The sequence below is a fragment of the Corapipo altera genome, unplaced genomic scaffold, assembly GCF_003945725.1.
Source record: "Corapipo altera isolate COAL_440 unplaced genomic scaffold, ASM394572v1 0, whole genome shotgun sequence".
Taxonomy (NCBI): Eukaryota; Metazoa; Chordata; class Aves; order Passeriformes; family Pipridae; genus Corapipo; species Corapipo altera.
The window spans coordinates 50,371,795-50,390,395 of NW_020884872.1; the positions used below are offsets into that span (position 1 = coordinate 50,371,795).

An 18,601-nucleotide genomic window follows, 5' to 3' on the forward strand; every position below is an offset into this window, starting at 1 on the left:
GCTTTGTGGATAATTTAAGCATGGCAGAGGTTACCAACCCTCCGGCTTTTGGCATGACGTAGGGAACGAGCAGAGAGAATACCAACAACCTGGAAAGATGCCAAGTCCCTAAACACCAGATTAGTGAGAAATTACATTTCGGGTATGAGTCAAGGATTGGAAAACACATTGCCATATCAAGTATCAGACCTCAAAACAGTATGAATTTTCATTCTGAAACCAGGGAGAGAGCATGTCAACATTCTACCACCCGATCCACCTACAAGAGATTTCTTTCTAATTAAAGCAGTTACATGTCATTTCACAGTATTTTTTTACCTTGTATTTACAGAAGGATTACTGCCTGTTCCTCTTTAATAAAATTGGTAATTTAAGTCAGGAATCAATACTTAACATTTAACCTGACAGGTTTCCAGCAAAACTCACTAAAGTTTTTTTTTTTTTGGAGACAATAAATTCAGCCTTTATACCAACATAATAAAAACAATTCATACTGTAACAAAGCAAGATGTCCCAGGATGATTTTTGCCATGACACATTTATCTTAAAACACCTGTCTATATAGTAAAGTTCCACCTTAATCTCTCAGAAACTGGTAATAAAATTCTTATTAGGAGACACAGCAGTCCTGAAATATGAGAATCCACTAATTATATTTCAGAACCAAACCACTGCTATTTCACAGAAAAACTCTTCTCCATAAACATGACAGTTAGCCTGTGTGCAATTCAGTACTTAGTTTCTACACACACGCACACACACCCCCCTTGACAGGACATGGCATATGGTGACAAACATCTGATTAATATTTGGAGTGGAAAGACCAGCGATCCTTTAGGAACACCGTACCTAGCCCCAAATCCATATGGATAAGTATGAGAAGTACCACCTCAGCCTCTCAGACTTTACATCAGTAATCACAAAACATATAGAGAAGTGATGTTTTCCATATCATTTAACAGTTAATTTTGCTCCAAGTCCAAAATAACCTGAACAGTTTCCATCTCATATTAAATGTTGTAAATATTCATAAATAACTAGTTTGCTTCTAAGGTAAGTATTATAATAATACTTCATTTTTTAAATAACACTTTTGCAAGTCTTATCTACTAGTGTTAACAAGGCTTAAACCCTCACCACAGTATTCAGAACTGCTCATACCAGATTAAAAGAAGAATTTTCCATAGGCAAATTTAAAAAAAAAAAAAAAAGACCATGAAAGACCTTAGAGGGAGGAGGGAAAGGAGAAAATAAAACCACAAAACTCACTTGACTGTAACTCGATTGGACAAATCCTGAAGATCTCCTGGGTGAAAAAGCTGAGCTTCTTTCAGTCCAATATTTTCGCACGCCTTCAGAAAAACATTTATATTATCCTGAAAAGAGAAGTAGAAAGCAGTTGCTTAGTTAAAAGCACTAAGCAGGTTTTGCAAGATGATTAGTGCGAGCCTTTAAATGTCAAAGTCCAGCTCACGTAAATAATACTGAAAAAGCAACCTTCTGGATCATAAACGCTGGTCGTTTCACAGACACACAGGCAGGCTGGGCTGCGATCTCGGGGACTGAGGGGTATGTTAAAGATTACCTGGCATAAGGCAGTGGTGAGCCAGTAGGCAGCAATCTCCACTTTGATGTCAGCTCTGCTCAGCAAACAAACGCCCTCTTCCTAGCTTTGCACGACAAGCCTCACCTCTTGCCTTTAAAAATAACTCCAGCTACTGACATTCACCACCCAGAAACTCTTGGCAGGGAAGGGAGAAGAGGAGGGACATGCCGTTTCTATGCTCACAGACTGATGAGGGAACACTGCACCTGGAGTCTGGGTTTGGTTGCTGAGCAAAGCTCCAGAGAGACAGAAACCAAACTGTATTCAGGACTGCTGCTGCTTTACTTGCGGGTTTTTTTCTCTCCTTGGAGTTCCTCCCCTTCCCGCACTCCCTCCCCCTGCCCCCCCCACTCTCCCCGGCCCCAACCTCACACCAGTCTATAACAAAATATAGGTGCAGCACCCACTCCCTGCACCTGCTCCAGGATCAACTGACTCGCCAAGGGAAATGTTAAAAAATAATTATTCCAACGATATATATAGATATTATACAACTTGTGTTCCCTTTCCACTTCATAAACAATAGGCAATAAGCAAGAAATTCCTTCTCGTTAAGGCGGAATGCTATCAACAACAAAAGAATGTGCCCTCTTGCGCACTTGCTCCCTTCAGCTGGAAGCCAAAGGAAAAGGTACACAAAGTTACTTAATTCATAAGCTGTGCACAGCCCTGCCATTAAGGGTTTGTAAGTCAAGGTAGTGGGATCAGAGTCTCCCAGTGTGGAAAAGCTCTGCTTTAACAATTTAATACACTTTAAACTTCTTTTTTTTTTTTTTTTTTGACACAATCACAAGATGTAACAATTATTCCTTCATTAGGTATTTATTTAAAAAAAAAAAATCTACAAAGAAAACAAGAGCTGCTTCTAATAGAGACTTCAGAAAGTAAACCAAACCTAAGAATCCCCACAACCTTCTGTTTTGAAGGTCCCTGGGATTCTAGTATTCCTTATCAGTCTGTAAACATGGTTTCATTCAAGGAAAATATTTGAACAAGCTATTCCCCATGCAGGTTGCGGGCTCTGTGTTACCACATCTGAAAGGTCCCAAGTATCTCACAGCATGAAGGTTATGCCCCAAAGCCTGATGCGTGATGTGCCATGGTGGGGGCTGCTCTGCTGCAGGGGGATGCAACACTATGACAGTGATGGGACACATGATGTGGTGGTAGGTGAGAGGAGAGGGCTGGGAAGGATGGAGGACAGGCAACCTCACCTCTGCCTGTGCACTAGGACCTGCAGTGCCCAGAGGGCTGCCTGCACATGTGGGCAAGGTAGCATTTCATGCTGTGGGGTGCAGTCTCAGAAGGGGCATTTACTTTTCCTTTCCATGCAATGCCCCTTTTCTCCTTTTCATGCCACATGGGGAAAGCTGGTGAGATGTGTCAACTTTATTCCCTTAATATTTGAGTGTCATATTAGTACCAAAACCCCAAGGACTTGAAAAGGCATCATTTCGTCTGCATGGAAGAGGCCACAGGCTACAGTCCCAGTACAAGAAGAGAAGCTACTTATTAAACAACAACTATTAGGTCAGTGTTAAGGGATCTAGGGAGTCCAAGAAACTGGCAGGTAAAGCGCAAGAAGAAAGCAGCAGAGCAGAAGGAATGAACAGCTGCAAGGCAATGAACTGAAGTGACACCAACACCAGTGAAGGCAACATGGTCTGATTGATCTGACCTCTAGCCAAAACTCAGAGCAAACTCCCAAACCAATGGGTTATGTCAACTAGTTAAGTGCAGAAAATGAGCATAGTGTGCAGGTAAACAAGGAAGAAGAGTCAGACTTAGAGAAATAGATGCTGCCTACACCCTGAGAGCAATGAAAACAAAGCAGAGGAGTTGCTCATCAGTGGATGCTTGTTGGCACATGAGAGAATTAATTTTGAAGGTGTCTCAGCAACTAAACCTATCAACATCAACCTCCTGATAAATCACACTTACAGCCTGAGAACATCATCACTGAGAGGAGTCAAGACCTTCAGAAATGGGGTCAGAGGCAGGGGGAGATAACATGGGAGGCAGAACACAGCTGGTCACGGCACTCACATGCAGGATAAAACATGGTTCAGAATCTCCCTTCCACCAGCTCCCAAGCCAGAAATTTGATCGCACCTGCCATCTCGTAAGTTACTGCCCCAACACCAGCTCTTCTCCAGTCAGAGCCTGGAAATGACCCTCAGAGCATACAGAGATGACACACAAGTGGTTGTTGCTCAGGTTTGGATATTGACACAAAAAGGAATCGTTTAAACAGATCAGCACTTCTAAACACCATCCTTGCCAAGTTATTCTTGACTGTCCCTAATCATTGTAGTAAATCAGCAAAGCTACAGGTCTCAAAATAGCTAGCAGCCATTTTAAACTCTACCAGAATAATGAATGTGAAGATGAATCTTAAATAGCACCACAGAAATAAGTAGAAAAAAATGACAAGTTATCAACCTTACAATTAGATATATCATTAGAAATGTAAACAGGAATACTTTTCAGTGATTAATGCACTCAAATATAGAAGCCATTACACTATGCCTTTTACCAATGTAACTGTACTTTAATGAGATTAATGGTCACTACCGTTTCAGCTTCAAAGGGTATACTGCAATCTGAATCTCACCAAACTTAACAAAAATGGTTCTTTTTTAAACATTCAGAACTCAAAAGCCTGGAGAAGCACAATACACCAGAGCTATCTTCAGGTGCTGAAAGTCATCGAAGTGATGTGCTTGAGGAAGAAAGATTCATACTTGTGTCCAGCACTCTCCTCTGCCACCAAGATGTTCCCAGTCTCTGTAAGCGAGGGCAGACCATTTAAATTTAAGACAGATTCAAATTAGCAGAGTTGCAAAGAAAAATGATTATGATGATGAGGGAAGATAAGGGACTTAATACAATGAAAAACTGGAGAATTTGATTCCATTATACCAATACAATGGAGCACAAGAGGCAATACTAGTGTCACTTATGAGCACAAGAAAAGCAAAACCGGAAGGGGAGAGAAGAGCTACCCAGTCCAAAAGCAGTGATTCATCATCAAGCAGATCAAGTATATTTTTGAAGAAAACATAAGGTTCTGACCATTAATAGAGAAAGCTCCTGAACTAACAGGGATAAAATCATTTAGTTCATTTTTGTTCATGTTATTAACAGAGCTTGATCTGTGCATTTCCCTGAGTATCCGAAGTTGGAATAAGCATCGTAGAATTACAGGTTTTACATCACAACAAAAATAAAGCCTGAAGTCTAAACCACAAAATTCAAGTGTAATTCATTTCTGGTATGCTATTACTACTTCTAAGTGTTTTAGTGAGAGGGAGTGGGGGAGGTTGGAATGAGACTGTGGGAAGGGCTGTTTTTTCCCCCAAACGGTGTGCATGATGAAACAGCAGAGCATTTCAGATGTTCCCAGCACGACTTGAGTTTCCCACATGCTCTACACACTTATAGTAAATGCACCACATAGAACGTTGACTAGGTAGAACTATTACAGCTCAGTATCTCATTTTTGCCTCAAACTTCAAAGTGAACCGCACCCAAAAGCTCTGCAAAGTCATAATACGGGAGACGGAGCTGCCAGTGGGAAGCAGGTCATCCACGAGCAGGCATTTAAATACTGCTGTTTGGGGAGATGACAAACAATACCACACACTTTCAGCTGTGCGCCTGCCTTTCTGGTCCCCATGGGGCATCACCAGGCACAAAACCTTCCCTCTGCCCATTTCTAAAGCATCTCCCTCTAACCAATGCTGAAAAGGAGCCAGGATGTCACGTCAATATTGAAAATGAGTCTGTGGTCCACATCCTCCTTCCAGCGTCCTAGTAGAGCAGGAGCCTTTCTCACTTGTGCAACCTCATGGACATGAGGAGAGGAAAGAGCAAAGTCTTTCCTGTCCATCCTTGCTGGTCCTCAGTGCTGCTTCTGCTCCTAGGCAGGGGGCTAGGGGGCTGCACCGGAGCTCTGCTCCTCCAGCAGGTGAATGGGATGGGAAGAGCAGAGCTGCCATTGAAGGGCTCTTCATTCCTGTCACTATCCTCCAGACTTCAAAGAAGAAAGAAGCCAGTCACTGTATGGGAATACACAAGAATATAGACATCTTCCTTTAAAAAATAACTATTTTTAAAGAGTAAAAATCAAGGCAGGGGTATTTTTTCTGTGTTGCGCCTGTAATCAGCTCCTAATGTATGTCACTGTGGCAAGAACTTGAAAAGAAAGAGCACTGGTGAGGTGCTGGTGGTGGGGAAGTACATAGGTTCCTCAACACCTAGAAAAACAGAGGAAAAAGAGTGCTTCTAAAATGCAGAAAAAAAGAATTAGCATGAGAACAGGAAAGTGAGAGAAAAGAAAAAAGCAAATATGCAAAAAGGATCAAAAAGAGTTGACCCTAAGTAAGGAAAAAAAAAACCCAACCAAACCCATCAACCTGAGAAGGGACATACAGTGTGTAAAACAGAAAAAGAATTTTAAAAATGTCCAATGTCAAAGAGCATGAAATAAAAGGTAATTAAAAGAGGTTTCCACATATATACCATCTTATTTTGACTACTTACATGCAGCACAACATCACACTAAATTTGGCTTGTGTATTTGAGCTGCAATTTTATTAAAAATAAATCCTTCATTATCATGATTATCTGTGTGAGACAGGAATATTAATTTAAACAAGTGTGTAAATACATTCGCTTTCTTTAGAGTGCAGTCATGTTGTGTGGTAAGCCTGTCTTCTCCCTAGTTAACTGTTTCTCTGAAGCCCTACATATACACCAAAACACAGAATCTCGTAGGCATACAAGTTATGGCACATCTTTCAAGTCACTTGGCAACTAGGCAAAAAACAGTTTGATTAATATGGTGTTTTTCTGTTTTTCCTGGCTGCATTGGTTAATAGATGAAGACAGTCCTCCAGGTTGTCTCCTATTCTGATGCAAATACTCACTGTTTCAGTCAAAGCCCTTATTTCTATTATACTGCTATTCAAGCTCTAGGATGGTGTGTTTTGTGGGGGAGGGTAAGGTTGGTGGGTTTTCCAGGGGGGAGGAAGGGGGTCTGGATTTTAAGGTTTGTGGTTTTTTCCCAGAGTAAGAAGGGAATGGCACCTTATGCTTACAGGACTATGAAGCACATTTGCATGAAAGTATTACAGCATCATCCAGACCATGACTTGGTGCTAAAAGTTGTTTTCAATTTCCAGGCTTCAGGAAAAAAAAAAAACAAACAAACAAAAAACCCCACCAAGTATCTATAGTGCCTAGCAACAAACACTTTTGACATTTTGAAAGAGAAACTGATGCATTTTTTGGCCACAGAATTCTGAAAATCAATGAATAGATCATATTTAACAAACATTTTTCTTAGTATTGCATTTATGAAGACTTGGAGTCATCTTGAAAGCTTACAGTGTGTCCCTCAGCTCTGCATTCATGACAAACCCTCTTTATTGGCATCCTCATTCCCTTAAGTAAGGGCTATTTCCATTCTAAAAAATTGCTATTTTTTCAAAGTAGAAAATGTTTTTCATAGACACAGCATCATAGTGACCACTCAAGCTGGCTCAAGTCAGTTTAATACAGATTTTAGAGCTACATTTTGCAGCAGCATCACTGCACAGCCACGCATTGTTTGTATTCAGAGGTGGGGTAAAAGGAAAGAAACCTACAGCAGGAGCTAGTTGAACAAGTTAGGTAACTTGCTCTTCCTTGGAGGTACGTTTCGGTCATTAGCTCTGGCTGCGCTTGCAGGTGGTGGCAGAAGGGGTGAGAGGATAGGAGGGAATAGGCCTGAACATCAACCATGTGGTATGACCACAGGCCTGGGAGCCAGGAACTCCCCATTACCTCCTTGGTCTTGCATGTCAAGATGCTTGGTGCCCATCACCCACTCATCCCATCTGCAGATTGTGATCCCAGCTTGTACAGCTCTCTGTACTTCTCTAAAGGCTAGCAGGTTCAAAAAACCTTCAACTGAAAGCAGAAGAAGTGGATAGAATACCTAAACTGCTTTTTTCCTCCCTTTTTGGGCCCCAAACTAAAAATAGTAATTAAAACAATCATCCTGCAGACATAATTTGACTTAAAGTGACCTCAGGGCTTCTGTTCAGTAAATTATCCCACCTATAACAGAGTGCACAGAGCACTGTGTTGGCCAAAGATCAGAAACCGTACTAATTGCTTTGCCACTCCCCTCTGCGCGCCCTTCCTTGTTTTTCCACAATGGGTAAAATAATAAATTACTGTGATCTTTGACACAGGGATTCCCTGCCCTAGCTCTATACATGATTACAGATACTAAATCTTCAATGATTCACTTCCAGCTTTCCTGTCAAAAAGCAGGTGCTCCTGCTGCGAGAATGAAGGAATGAAACTTTTGCACAAACTTTCCCGTTACCCTGGTGACGTAAGAATCAATAACTGTAGATCAACTAGGAAGACGCACATTCCCCCTCCATTGCAACTTGAGAGTCTCAGGGTTCAGTCATTACGGAAACCACATTTTGAAGCAGCCTTAGGTAAAGAATCATTTTGGTTTTGGACAAAAAGGTCCATCTGTCCCCCAAACCCCAATTCCACCTGCAATGACTGCAGCTGCATGGACCTCTATAAGACATAGGTGTATATTGAAGGATCTTCCCCAGAATTCGTTACTCAGCTCCTGGCACTGTCCACCACCATGTGTAATTGCCAGCAGAAGACATCTCAGCCCAGCCCACCTCATTACCTGCAACCTCTTCCAGCACTGAGCTCCACAGTTTCTTTGCAACAGGAATAACTGGATTAAGGAAAACACACAACATAAATTAATGTGGGTTGTTGGTTTTTCTTTTTAAACAGGACTTTTGAATTGACAGCTTTTGAGGTGCTTTACACAAGAAAGGGTCAACTGTCCTCAATGACTCAAAAACCCTCCCAGGCCCATATCTCTAACCATGCTACAGCATAACGTTCACTATGACGTTACAGCCATATATTAAGGCAACAATGTGTACCAAGTGAGTTTTTATTGATAAGAGAGTGATCAGGTTGTAAACCACAGGTGTGTTTCTGGGATGTCACTACTGCCAAAAAAGTTCAGTTGCAATGGAGAAGGGCAAAAGTGCAGAACATTGGCGGACATGTCTAGTTAATAGAGCTTACCCACTTGCAGGCATTCTTACTGTAAAGAAAGCACAGCTTTGGAAAGCCAGTATGGAAGAAGCATCCTGGGCTACTTCCTTGTTTAGACAAGCCTTAGCTTTCCCACTAGCTAGTTACATTCCAGTCAAAGTCAAGGAAAAAAAACAGAAAAAAAAAATCAAGTGATGTGCCTTACACCCCGAACAGTTTATACAAAACAGACTTTGCAAGCGGAGAGTGTTAAATACTCCAGTGCCAAGTCGCCCTACTACACAGAACTGGAATGACAGTAATCCACTTAAAGGTGAAACTCCCTTGAAGCCTAATGAGTAATAAAAGCAAAGACTTCTTGTTCTTGAAACACAAAGTTTTGGTAGAGCTTGCTTTCTTCCTCCACCCCCTTTTTTTAATTTGTATACATACGTTTTTTGTTTTGCTCACAGAGGTTAACAATTCGATATAGATGAAATTCAGCCCCTCTATAGACAGGGCTTGAAACAGAGCCTCAGATCCTCAGTTCTAGTAGCCCCTGATTTCTAGTCTATCATTTAGTATTTCAGTCTTCCCAGGAGAAAATTTGGAAGTTTCTTCTAACTTTGCTTTCTTCAAGAGCCAGACATCTTTTTTCTTAAAGGGAGTATCATCCTAGTACTGTATTTAATGCTTGCTGCCCTACATGGGGTTATCCTATGCAGGGGAGAAGCTTTCCCAGCATCCCAGATCAATAAGTGGGTTTGGAGATGACCTGCCTTGCAGCCCACCTGAACTCCTGCATCAGTGCCAGGTTTTCTCATGTCCCTCTCCATCCTCATGACCTGCAGAAAGCAAGCTTTTCTGCCCTGCAGAAAGCAGCAGCTCAGCACCCTGCATTTGGCAGCATTTGATGTTGGCATCGTACTTAATAGTTCTTTCACATACATCACTGGAGGAGGGTGATTCAGCAGGCACATGGGCGTGGAGGTGTTCAGACAGGCGTTAAAAAATGTGGTATGAGGATTCTGTACCAAACAGAGGGGTAAATAGCATAGCTGTACAGCTCCACCACTGATAACACAGAAAAAGTTATCACTGCTGCAATTAACATATATTTCTTTGAAAACTGCCATGAATTTTAAGCACTGCACACTGATAAATATCTGACAAGCGGGGGGGGGGGGGGGGTGAACGTACTCTAGTGTCCAGTTTACGAAGACTTAACACAAATAAACACTGACTGCCGCAGAAATCTCAAATCCACACTTCCGTGGCAAAGGCAGGAGAAATCAGATTATGAATGTCACACATATGAGTTAAGGTGTGTACTTTTCCTACGTGGTTGACTTCTTTTTTCCAGTTCGGAAGGAATGTTTCTTTACAAACACAGAAACAGTCATCAGTTACTTAAGAAAATAAAAATAGCACACCAATGACAGAGCATACCACAGACTACAGCTGATTGAGTTGATAAATGGAAATTATTTGCAGTTTATTTGGCAACCATAGTTATGTATTTTGTTAAGTGCTGGCAAGTTGAGTAAAAAAGGGTCATACTTTTTCAGAGCTTTGCTTTAGAGTAGGAGGAGGGATGAAAATTTTCCATATTAGAAAGTTGTCGCTGCTAATCATTATTTTACAGTTAGTTGACAAGATTTTTTAAAATTAATTAATTAATTAGGATTTTGACATATCATCTCAGTAAAACACTGTAAGCAGCAGTTCGGAAGACTTCATCTCATTTAAAGCATCCCAAAATACTGCTTTTGATTCACAGAGATCAACCAGCACTTACTGTCCCCTGACAAGAGGCCAGGGTGTGTAGCTGAACCACCATTTCTTGGTGTCCGCGCCCATACAATTTCTCCCTACTAATGTCTTCTAGATACATTTCACTTCATCATCACTCACCTAAAATCTGTCAAGTTCAACCCCGAGTCTGGGTTTCATTCTCCCTAATCGATGTCTTGAGCAGCTACTAAAAATGTCACAAAGAGTTTACATCAACCTTCTCTTTCCCCACACCCTACATTTCAAAGTGTTTAGGCAGCAACAGAAAACAATTAAAGGAAATTCAGAACCAAGGCTGAAAGGTACCATATGTTTTCAAGCAGAAGGGCACAAAACATCAGCAAACTGCTGCCCAGATTACATACTCCCACTATCAGGCATTGAAACATACAGAACAATGTCATCTCCAACTATTAATAACCATACTTCCTTTCTAGCACACAACTCTTTTTTCTTAATTGTCTAACAGAAGTATTTCTATACAAACCACATTCCTCTTTCCCATGAGGCAGCAAAAAGAGTACCAGAAGTGATTTATAATTTGACATACATTCCTATCAGGCCTTGCATTACTCATGACATTTGCTAATTTTCCTTTTTTTTGGTTGTGGGGGTTTTTTTGTTGTTGTTCACACCGTAATCTATGAAAGAACTGGACTGAGAGTCACCTATCCTACTCTGACTTGATGATTAACCTCAGGAAAGTCCCACTAAAACTCCCACTAACCACACTCTACTGTCTTTAGGTATAGAACTGAAACAACGGTAAATAGCTCTTTGTGAAGTACTCCAAGATCTGACACATTAAAAACTTCTTATATAAGATGTAAGACTTTTCTTAATTTCTTAAGCAAAACAATCAGGTTTCTAAAATTCTTCATACCACAGTTAAAGTGTCCATCATGTTCCCAAACTTGTAGAAATGTCTGCTTAGGAATTTGAAGTAAAATTCAGAAGTTTCAGTTGCCAGTGGAAACACAGATACTAATTTCCAATTGAATTTTTTGTAGCACTAATCTTACTAAAATTCATTGAGTGAGAAACTTAATACTTTGATGGCTACATTTGGAATACCATACTGTGTCAATTCCCAGGTGAAAAATATTTTCTCAGACTAATAGCATAGGATCATAGAATAGTTTGGGTTGGAAGGGACCTTAAACACAATCTAGTCCAACCCTCCTGCAGTGAATAGGGACATCTTCAACTAGATCAGGTTGCTCAGAGGCCTATCCAACTTCACCTTGAGTGTTCTCAGGGATGAGGCATCCACCACTTGTCTGGGAAACCTGTTCCAGTGTATCAACACCCTCATGGTAATATAGTAATCTTCCTTATAGCTAGTCTAAACCTATACTGTTTTTGTTTAAAACCATTACCCCTTGTCCTACCACAACAGGCCCTGCTGAAAAGTTTGTCCATATCTTTCTTACAAGCACTCTTTAAATATTGAAACCCAGAGCCTTCTCTTCCCAGGCTAAGTAACTTCAACTCTCTCAGCCTGTCTTCAAAGGATAGGTGTTCCACCCTATGATCGTTTTCATGGCCCTCCCCTGGACCTGCTCCAACAGGTCAACGTTCTTATGGTGCTGAGGACCCCAGAGCTGGATGCAGTACTCCAGGTGGGGTCTCACAAGAGCAGAGGGAGAGAATCACCTGCCTTGTCCTGCTGGTCACACTTCTGATGCAGCCCAGGACACGAATGGCTTTCTGGGCAAGCGCACGTTGCCGGATCACATCCAGCCTTTCATTAATCCGTATGTCCAAGACTTCCTTGGTAGGGCTGTTCTCAATCACTTCATTTCCTATCCTGTATTGATACGGTGAAGTTGCACCAACTTAAGTCCAGCATCCTGCACTTGGTCTTATTAAAACTCATGAGGTTCCCATGGGTCCACTTCTCAACCTTGTCCAGGTCCCTCTGGATGGCATCCTGTCCCTCAGGTGTGTCAACTGCAACACTCAGCTTCGTGTCATCTGCAAACTTGCTGAGGTTACACTTGATCCCTTTGTCTGCGTCATTGATGAAGACATTAAACAGTTCTGGTTCAAATAAGAACCTCTAAGGGACATTACTTGTCACCAATCCCCATCTGGACATGACCTACTGACCACTACACTCTCTGTGCAACTATCCAACCAATTCCTTATCCACCAAATAGTCCACTCATGAAATGCATCTCTCTCCAATTAAGAGAGAAGGATGTTGAGAGGGACCATGTCAAAGGCTTTAGAGAAGTAAACGGAAGTCCAGATAAATGACATTTGCAGCCCTTCCCTTGTCCACTGATGTGGTCACTCCATCACAGAAGGCCAATAGGTTGGTCAGGGAGGACTTGTCCTTGGTGAAGCTGTGCCAGCTGTCCTGCGTCACCTCCCTGTCCTCCATGTGTCTTAGCAGAGCTTCCAGGAGGATCTGTTCAATGATCGTCCCAGGCACAGAGATGAGACTGACAGATTGAAAGTTCCCAGGGTCCTCCTTTCTACCCTTTTCAAAAATGAGTACAATGTTTCCCTTTTCCTGCAAATCTCTTGCATTCCACAAGAAAAAAAATATAACAGTCTTGAGAAGTTTTGTTACCTGTAGCATTAGAAGGATGTTGAACAAGAACTACTACTATAAAAAAGGAACCTGGCCTCATTTCTGGCATCCAAAGTGCTCCTGAGCCTGCATTAAACATACAGACTGTCTTACAAAGGAGAGTATGTTTGATGCAGGGCAGGAGTTTGGTCAGACCATATCCCCTTTCACTTTCTCCCTCTTCCTCTTAGTTTTAGGCATACTGAAGTTCAGTCATGAGAAACAGCAACTGCTCTTGCAAAACAAGAATTTCCCCTCATGTAAGTAAGTATTATGCCAAGTAATACTTGTCTTTCTGAAATCCTCAAAAACTTGCTCAGCATACTCATCCAGAAAACAGGCAATAATGCTTCTGTATTTTTGTTTACACGTTGAAATTACCAACTTTTCAGAAAAATACATATATCATCTTGTGCCTTGCCTTATGAAAGGCAATACCAGACTAATCAGCTTCCAGGTGAAAATGAAAGGCAGCTTCACTCTTAGCAGCGGGGCTGCATATGCACTCACGCTGTACTTCTGAATGTACAGGCCACTGACAAATCAAAATCCCATGACCCAGGTCAGCCACAGGAGAGGGCAATGGAGACAGGACTCAAGGCAGAGCCCACAGCCACTGCATTAGCTGTTATGTGTTCTGTTACTCTCCAAAAAGGTGACTTAAACTTTCAGAAGAAATAGCAGCGCTCCACATCATTCAGTATTACTCCCTCATCACTGCCAAAAAAAAAGAAAAAAAAAGTTGGACAAACAAACAGAGTACATCAAATGCTTATGAGCTCATTAGTTTGATCGTGACCAAAATTTATGAGGCTATTTCTTATGAGCCTTTTTGGACACTGTGAGTTGCTGCACAACCAGAAGGTTTAAGTCCATATTTTTTGGTGTTTGGTAGTGAAGCAAAACAAACAGCAGCAGCTTTTATGTAACTTAGTCCATGTATTTGTGTATTTGCCATTCCTCATTCTTCATGAGGAACGGAAAGGAGGAGAAGTTTTCTTATACTCAATTTCTCATACCGGACAAGCTTCTATTAATATTACTAATGTAGCCCATATTAGTCAAATTCACAGAGCAGGAGTTTAAGATTAGAAAATAATTATTTTAAATATACATATAATGCAAGAAGACAGAAAGCATGGACCAATATAAATGCTATATTAGAGATAAGGAGGTGAACAGCAACAGAAAATAGTGAGGATATTCAGCATAAAGGAATGAACTTTAGAAATAGAGGTGCTTTGAAAAAAAGGGACTTAATTTTAAATCAAATTAAAGCATCTCATATACCATCAGATTTTTTAAATTTAAGTGGAAAACACAATCAATTTGACTCTAAGTATTCCAGAGAAGGAACTTTGTATCTAAGTCCTAAATAAAACTGAAGTAAGCTATGCAAGTGTGGACTTTAAGGGAAAAATTGTTTTGAAAGCATCCTATAATAAAGTCAAAATATCATCTGCATACCATTCTCCTGCAACACAAGGAAAAAAAGAAATGGAAAAAAAAGAAATTTAAAAAAAAACCAAAACACCACCCTGTCAAGAACATTTTCCCACAGAAAAGAAAATTTTGGCCAGCTCTCCCTGATGACAAGAGATAAGGAAGTACCAGGGTGGTTCCACAGTTTGCAAAGTGTTAGGCACAAAGGCACAGAAACTTTTATTTTTTTAATGTTCTCCACCCCTTTCTTTATCTCCCCTTTCATTTTAGTATAGCTTTCTTTCATATGTCTCTCCTCCTACCTTTATCATTCCCTACTTCCCTTGTTCAGAAGGTACAAGCCACTGATCTAACAGTGTTGAAAGTTTTTCTCTTAGTACAAGTGGTATTAATACCTTCTGATACATTAAATAAGCACATTATAGGATGCCGTGGTGTTGTATCACATTGCATTAAAGAGAAGCAATGGTGTTTGAGTAGAAGTTGTCAGAAGGATAAGTTTCCTGTTGAACCAGGAAAATAAACGCTTGATAAAACATGCATGGAAAACCATCAAGACACTCTTCACCCTAAAGGAACCCTAACTCCCCACTAGAAAAAAAAATCCCACACTACAGTATTTCAGACAAACATGTTCAAACCTGGGACTGTCTAGAGATGTGCAGTATTATTCTCTTGTGTGAAAGGGAAACAAAAATTCACAAAAAACCTCTTCTGCCAAAGCTGAAGAACTTTATGAAGATAAAATTTTGTGCTGATATTCATCCAGCACTCACACTGAGACAGTCCGAATTGGCAACATTGACTTGTTTAAAATCATGGACCAACTTGAAACAAAAGTGCTACTGACATTTAATTTACAATACTGAAAACCCAACAGTTTTCTATTCTGCCCTGTCTTATGATCACAGCCCTCATGTCTCTGATGTGAGGAAAGGTTTCCCAACCACAGTGCAAAGCATAGTACTTCCACCTTACTCACAGGAGCTGCAAGCAAAGATAGATGGTCTTAGAAGACCAAATTGGTATATTGCATGGCAGCAAGATTTCCACTCGCTGCCCCTCTCCATACTGAGTCTTACCTCTGACTTTGCTTCACCACCTGGTCTCAGTTGGAAATGTATTTTAACTAGAACTGCCATGCTGAAGAGCGTACACTTATTCCTCACGAGTAACGAGCAATGTGTTATTCTGACAGATATGTTGAGCTTGCATAAACTATACATAACTCATTCATCTTCTCACTGTCTCATAATGTCTTGTGACTTTCATTCTAGTTTATGATTCTTTGTGTTCAGCCAACTGAGTTCGAAACAGGAGGTTTCTGGGGAACAATGGCACGCTGCTGCCAGAGATGCACCTCTGAAAATGCTCAGCAGAACCTTGTTGGAAAGTATGTTGTCAAACCACAAAGTCCTCCCCCTCATGTGATTGTGTTCAAATCATCTTACATGCTGGGAGTCAAACTGAAAACTCAGTATATTTTGAGAAAACATTTTTCCTTTGTGTTTGCTTTTGTTAAGCATTCATTTTATTCCCACCACCCCTACTCCCCAAGAACTCTAAGCAAAATCATTTTGCAGGATCTGAACACAGAAAGATTTATCAATCTCAGTAATTTTCTTTAAGAATATCTGTTTCACACATGTATGCACCAAGAAAAGTATATTAAGTAATTGCAGATTGCACTTTTTCTACCATTCATAATGAAATCTCAGTTTCCACAGTCCTCTAACCTTTCTGTTACCCTTCCCATATCCCCTAGAAATGCCCGAGGGCTTGAGGAACTGCTACTCTGTACAACTTTGCTTGTCTCTCTGCTGTACTAGGGAAAATATATGTATTGCTCTTTACACAAGTTGTGTATTTTAGACAGTTTGAAACATAATCAGAAACTAAATTTTAATTTTCCAGCAACTACTGTAGTGCAAAGGTTTTACATGGCATTTTCAAAAAATGACCAAAATTAAAGCAAACAAACCAACAGCAACCTCCCAATTAAATCCCTTCAGGACACCTATGGGAACATCATTGTCTCCAAAATCTACCATATGCTCTTAAGAATCAACCTGCTGCAAGTGGCAACTTTCTACAGCTACTGCTAGAGTTACTCCTTTGCACTCTGCAGTTGGCACACCTCACTGTCCAGGAAACCACCATAAGAGATGCATGGACATTTCCTCAGTCACCCACTTTTGACCACCACTTCCCTGCAACTGCTCTGGGACTTGCCTTACCCCCAGCAGTTCATTTTTCCAAACTGGAACAAAAATGAATAGGCAAGCACAGCTAAGATGATGGCTAGATCTCACCCAAACCACACAAGGCACATGCCTCAGAAGGGACTGCAGCAACAAGTTGCTAGCTGGGTATGAAGTTGTGCCTAGATCCAACTCTCCTTTCCAAAGCGTTCTTACAAACCCTCACACACAAGCTACAGCCCAGATTTCCCACGCCATACCAAACTGGGGAGAAGTTTAATCAATTTTTTAAACTTTTCTGGTACCAACTAAGCATTTTTTGTTAACTGAATGCCAAGTTTCATTTGAGTATTTAATCATCAAAACACATGTATTTATTTTTCCATTCCATCATAATTATATTTGAACCACTGCAATTCACACCTGAAAAATCACTAGGCAGCAGTATAATCAAACTAGAGACAAAAGCTAAGACTTTCAGTTTTCTAAAATGTGCTTGGAATTGAGGCAATCCTGCTAACATAAAGCCCCTATTGGATTTTATGATAAGTAAGGTGTCATAAAAGTAAATATGACATAAAAAAATCAATAATGCATTTCCTTCATTAAAAGTAGCACCTCATCCTAACTTAATAAAAAAAAAAAAAGGTATAGCACACAATATTCCATACAAAACTGAATATTTCATTATTCCTATAGGCTTTCACTTACTATTTAACTCAGACAATTTGTTTTCAAAATAACCATGAAATCAAATAAAAAATATAATGAAATCCTTCTGGAGATTCAACCAAAGACATCTATTCAATACTGTATTTCTGTACCGCTGAAAAAAACCTGTCAAGCAGTTGAAGTGTACACAATGCTTAAATGACATACTTATATGGAAGTAAAATATATTAACTCCATAGGGAACAAAACCAAAACTGAAGAAATTCCTGGGAAAAAAAAACAAAAGGGAATGAGGGGGAGAAGCGGGAAGAGAAACAAGATGTCTTTCAAAGCATTTGTTTCCTTCTGATAATCAGACTGCCACAAAACTGTCAAGAACACAGGGGGTCTGTTTCCTTTTAATCAGGAAAGTCAAGAGAGAAACGGATGCTAATTGCCCAGTGATTAATGCGTAAAATATTTTGGAAATGGACTTCAGGACATGAGTCTAGAGGACCATGAAGAAGTTATAGAAAGAACATGATCAGAAGATATTCAGATTACAGTATTTCCAGGACCCAAATTAAAAGTTGCAGCATCTCTTTATGCTTTACAAAAAAAACCCTGCTGTCTCTTTAATCCAGTTTCCAACTGGATTAAAAAAAAAAAAAAAAAAAAGGCAGATTTGCAGGGGAAGCAACCTACAAGCAATGAAAATACTTCCAGAACACGAGAAGCAAGCCTACAGCCTCCCTAGCAAGCTCTTCCCATCTCTAAATCCTATGGTTCATTAACCACAGTATCCTGAGCCTGTCAGGTATCAATATCTGCTTTTTTAAGTGAAAACTCCCATATTTTTTAGTTTGAGTTTTATATGCCAGTATGAAAGCTGGACTTTTCAAAACTGGTATAACTGAGTAGGTCCCTCTCAAGTCTGGAAAACCAGACTCCCACTACTGCCACCATAAGCACAATCTTCTGAACCCACCCCAATATGGCCCTCATAATCATCATCTCCTGCAACTGAAATATTTATGTAAAACCTTTTCTACAGGTTAACACAAAACATCAGCTCTCTCAATTACTAGCTTTGTCGTATTTCAACAATAACACTGGGTGATCTTGATTTACAAGAATCATTCACCTTTTCTCCCCTTTGCTTTATTTTTGAAGACTTGTAGTAACTAGAAACAACTTGAAACAATAATGCACTACAAGTAAGATATAAACTACACACCAAATGAATACTCC

The 18,601-nt window shown here is 40.3% G+C and overlaps 1 protein-coding gene across 13 annotated transcripts in view; it reads right to left on the bottom strand.

Moving 5' to 3' along the window:
- LMO7 (LIM domain 7) overlaps positions 1 to 18,601 on the bottom strand; it is a 131,458-nt gene that overhangs the window by 72,128 nt on the left and 40,729 nt on the right. For 12 of the 13 annotated variants that reach the window (XM_027646544.1, XM_027646518.1, XM_027646535.1 and 9 more), the window contains exon 4: positions 1,270 to 1,376. In XM_027646544.1, the coding sequence (XP_027502345.1) occupies positions 1,270 to 1,376 (107 nt within the window). Of the gene's footprint in view, positions 1 to 1,269; positions 1,377 to 1,474; positions 1,563 to 18,601 lie in introns of those variants that run through there. The other variant, XM_027646604.1, reaches the window with a different exon arrangement.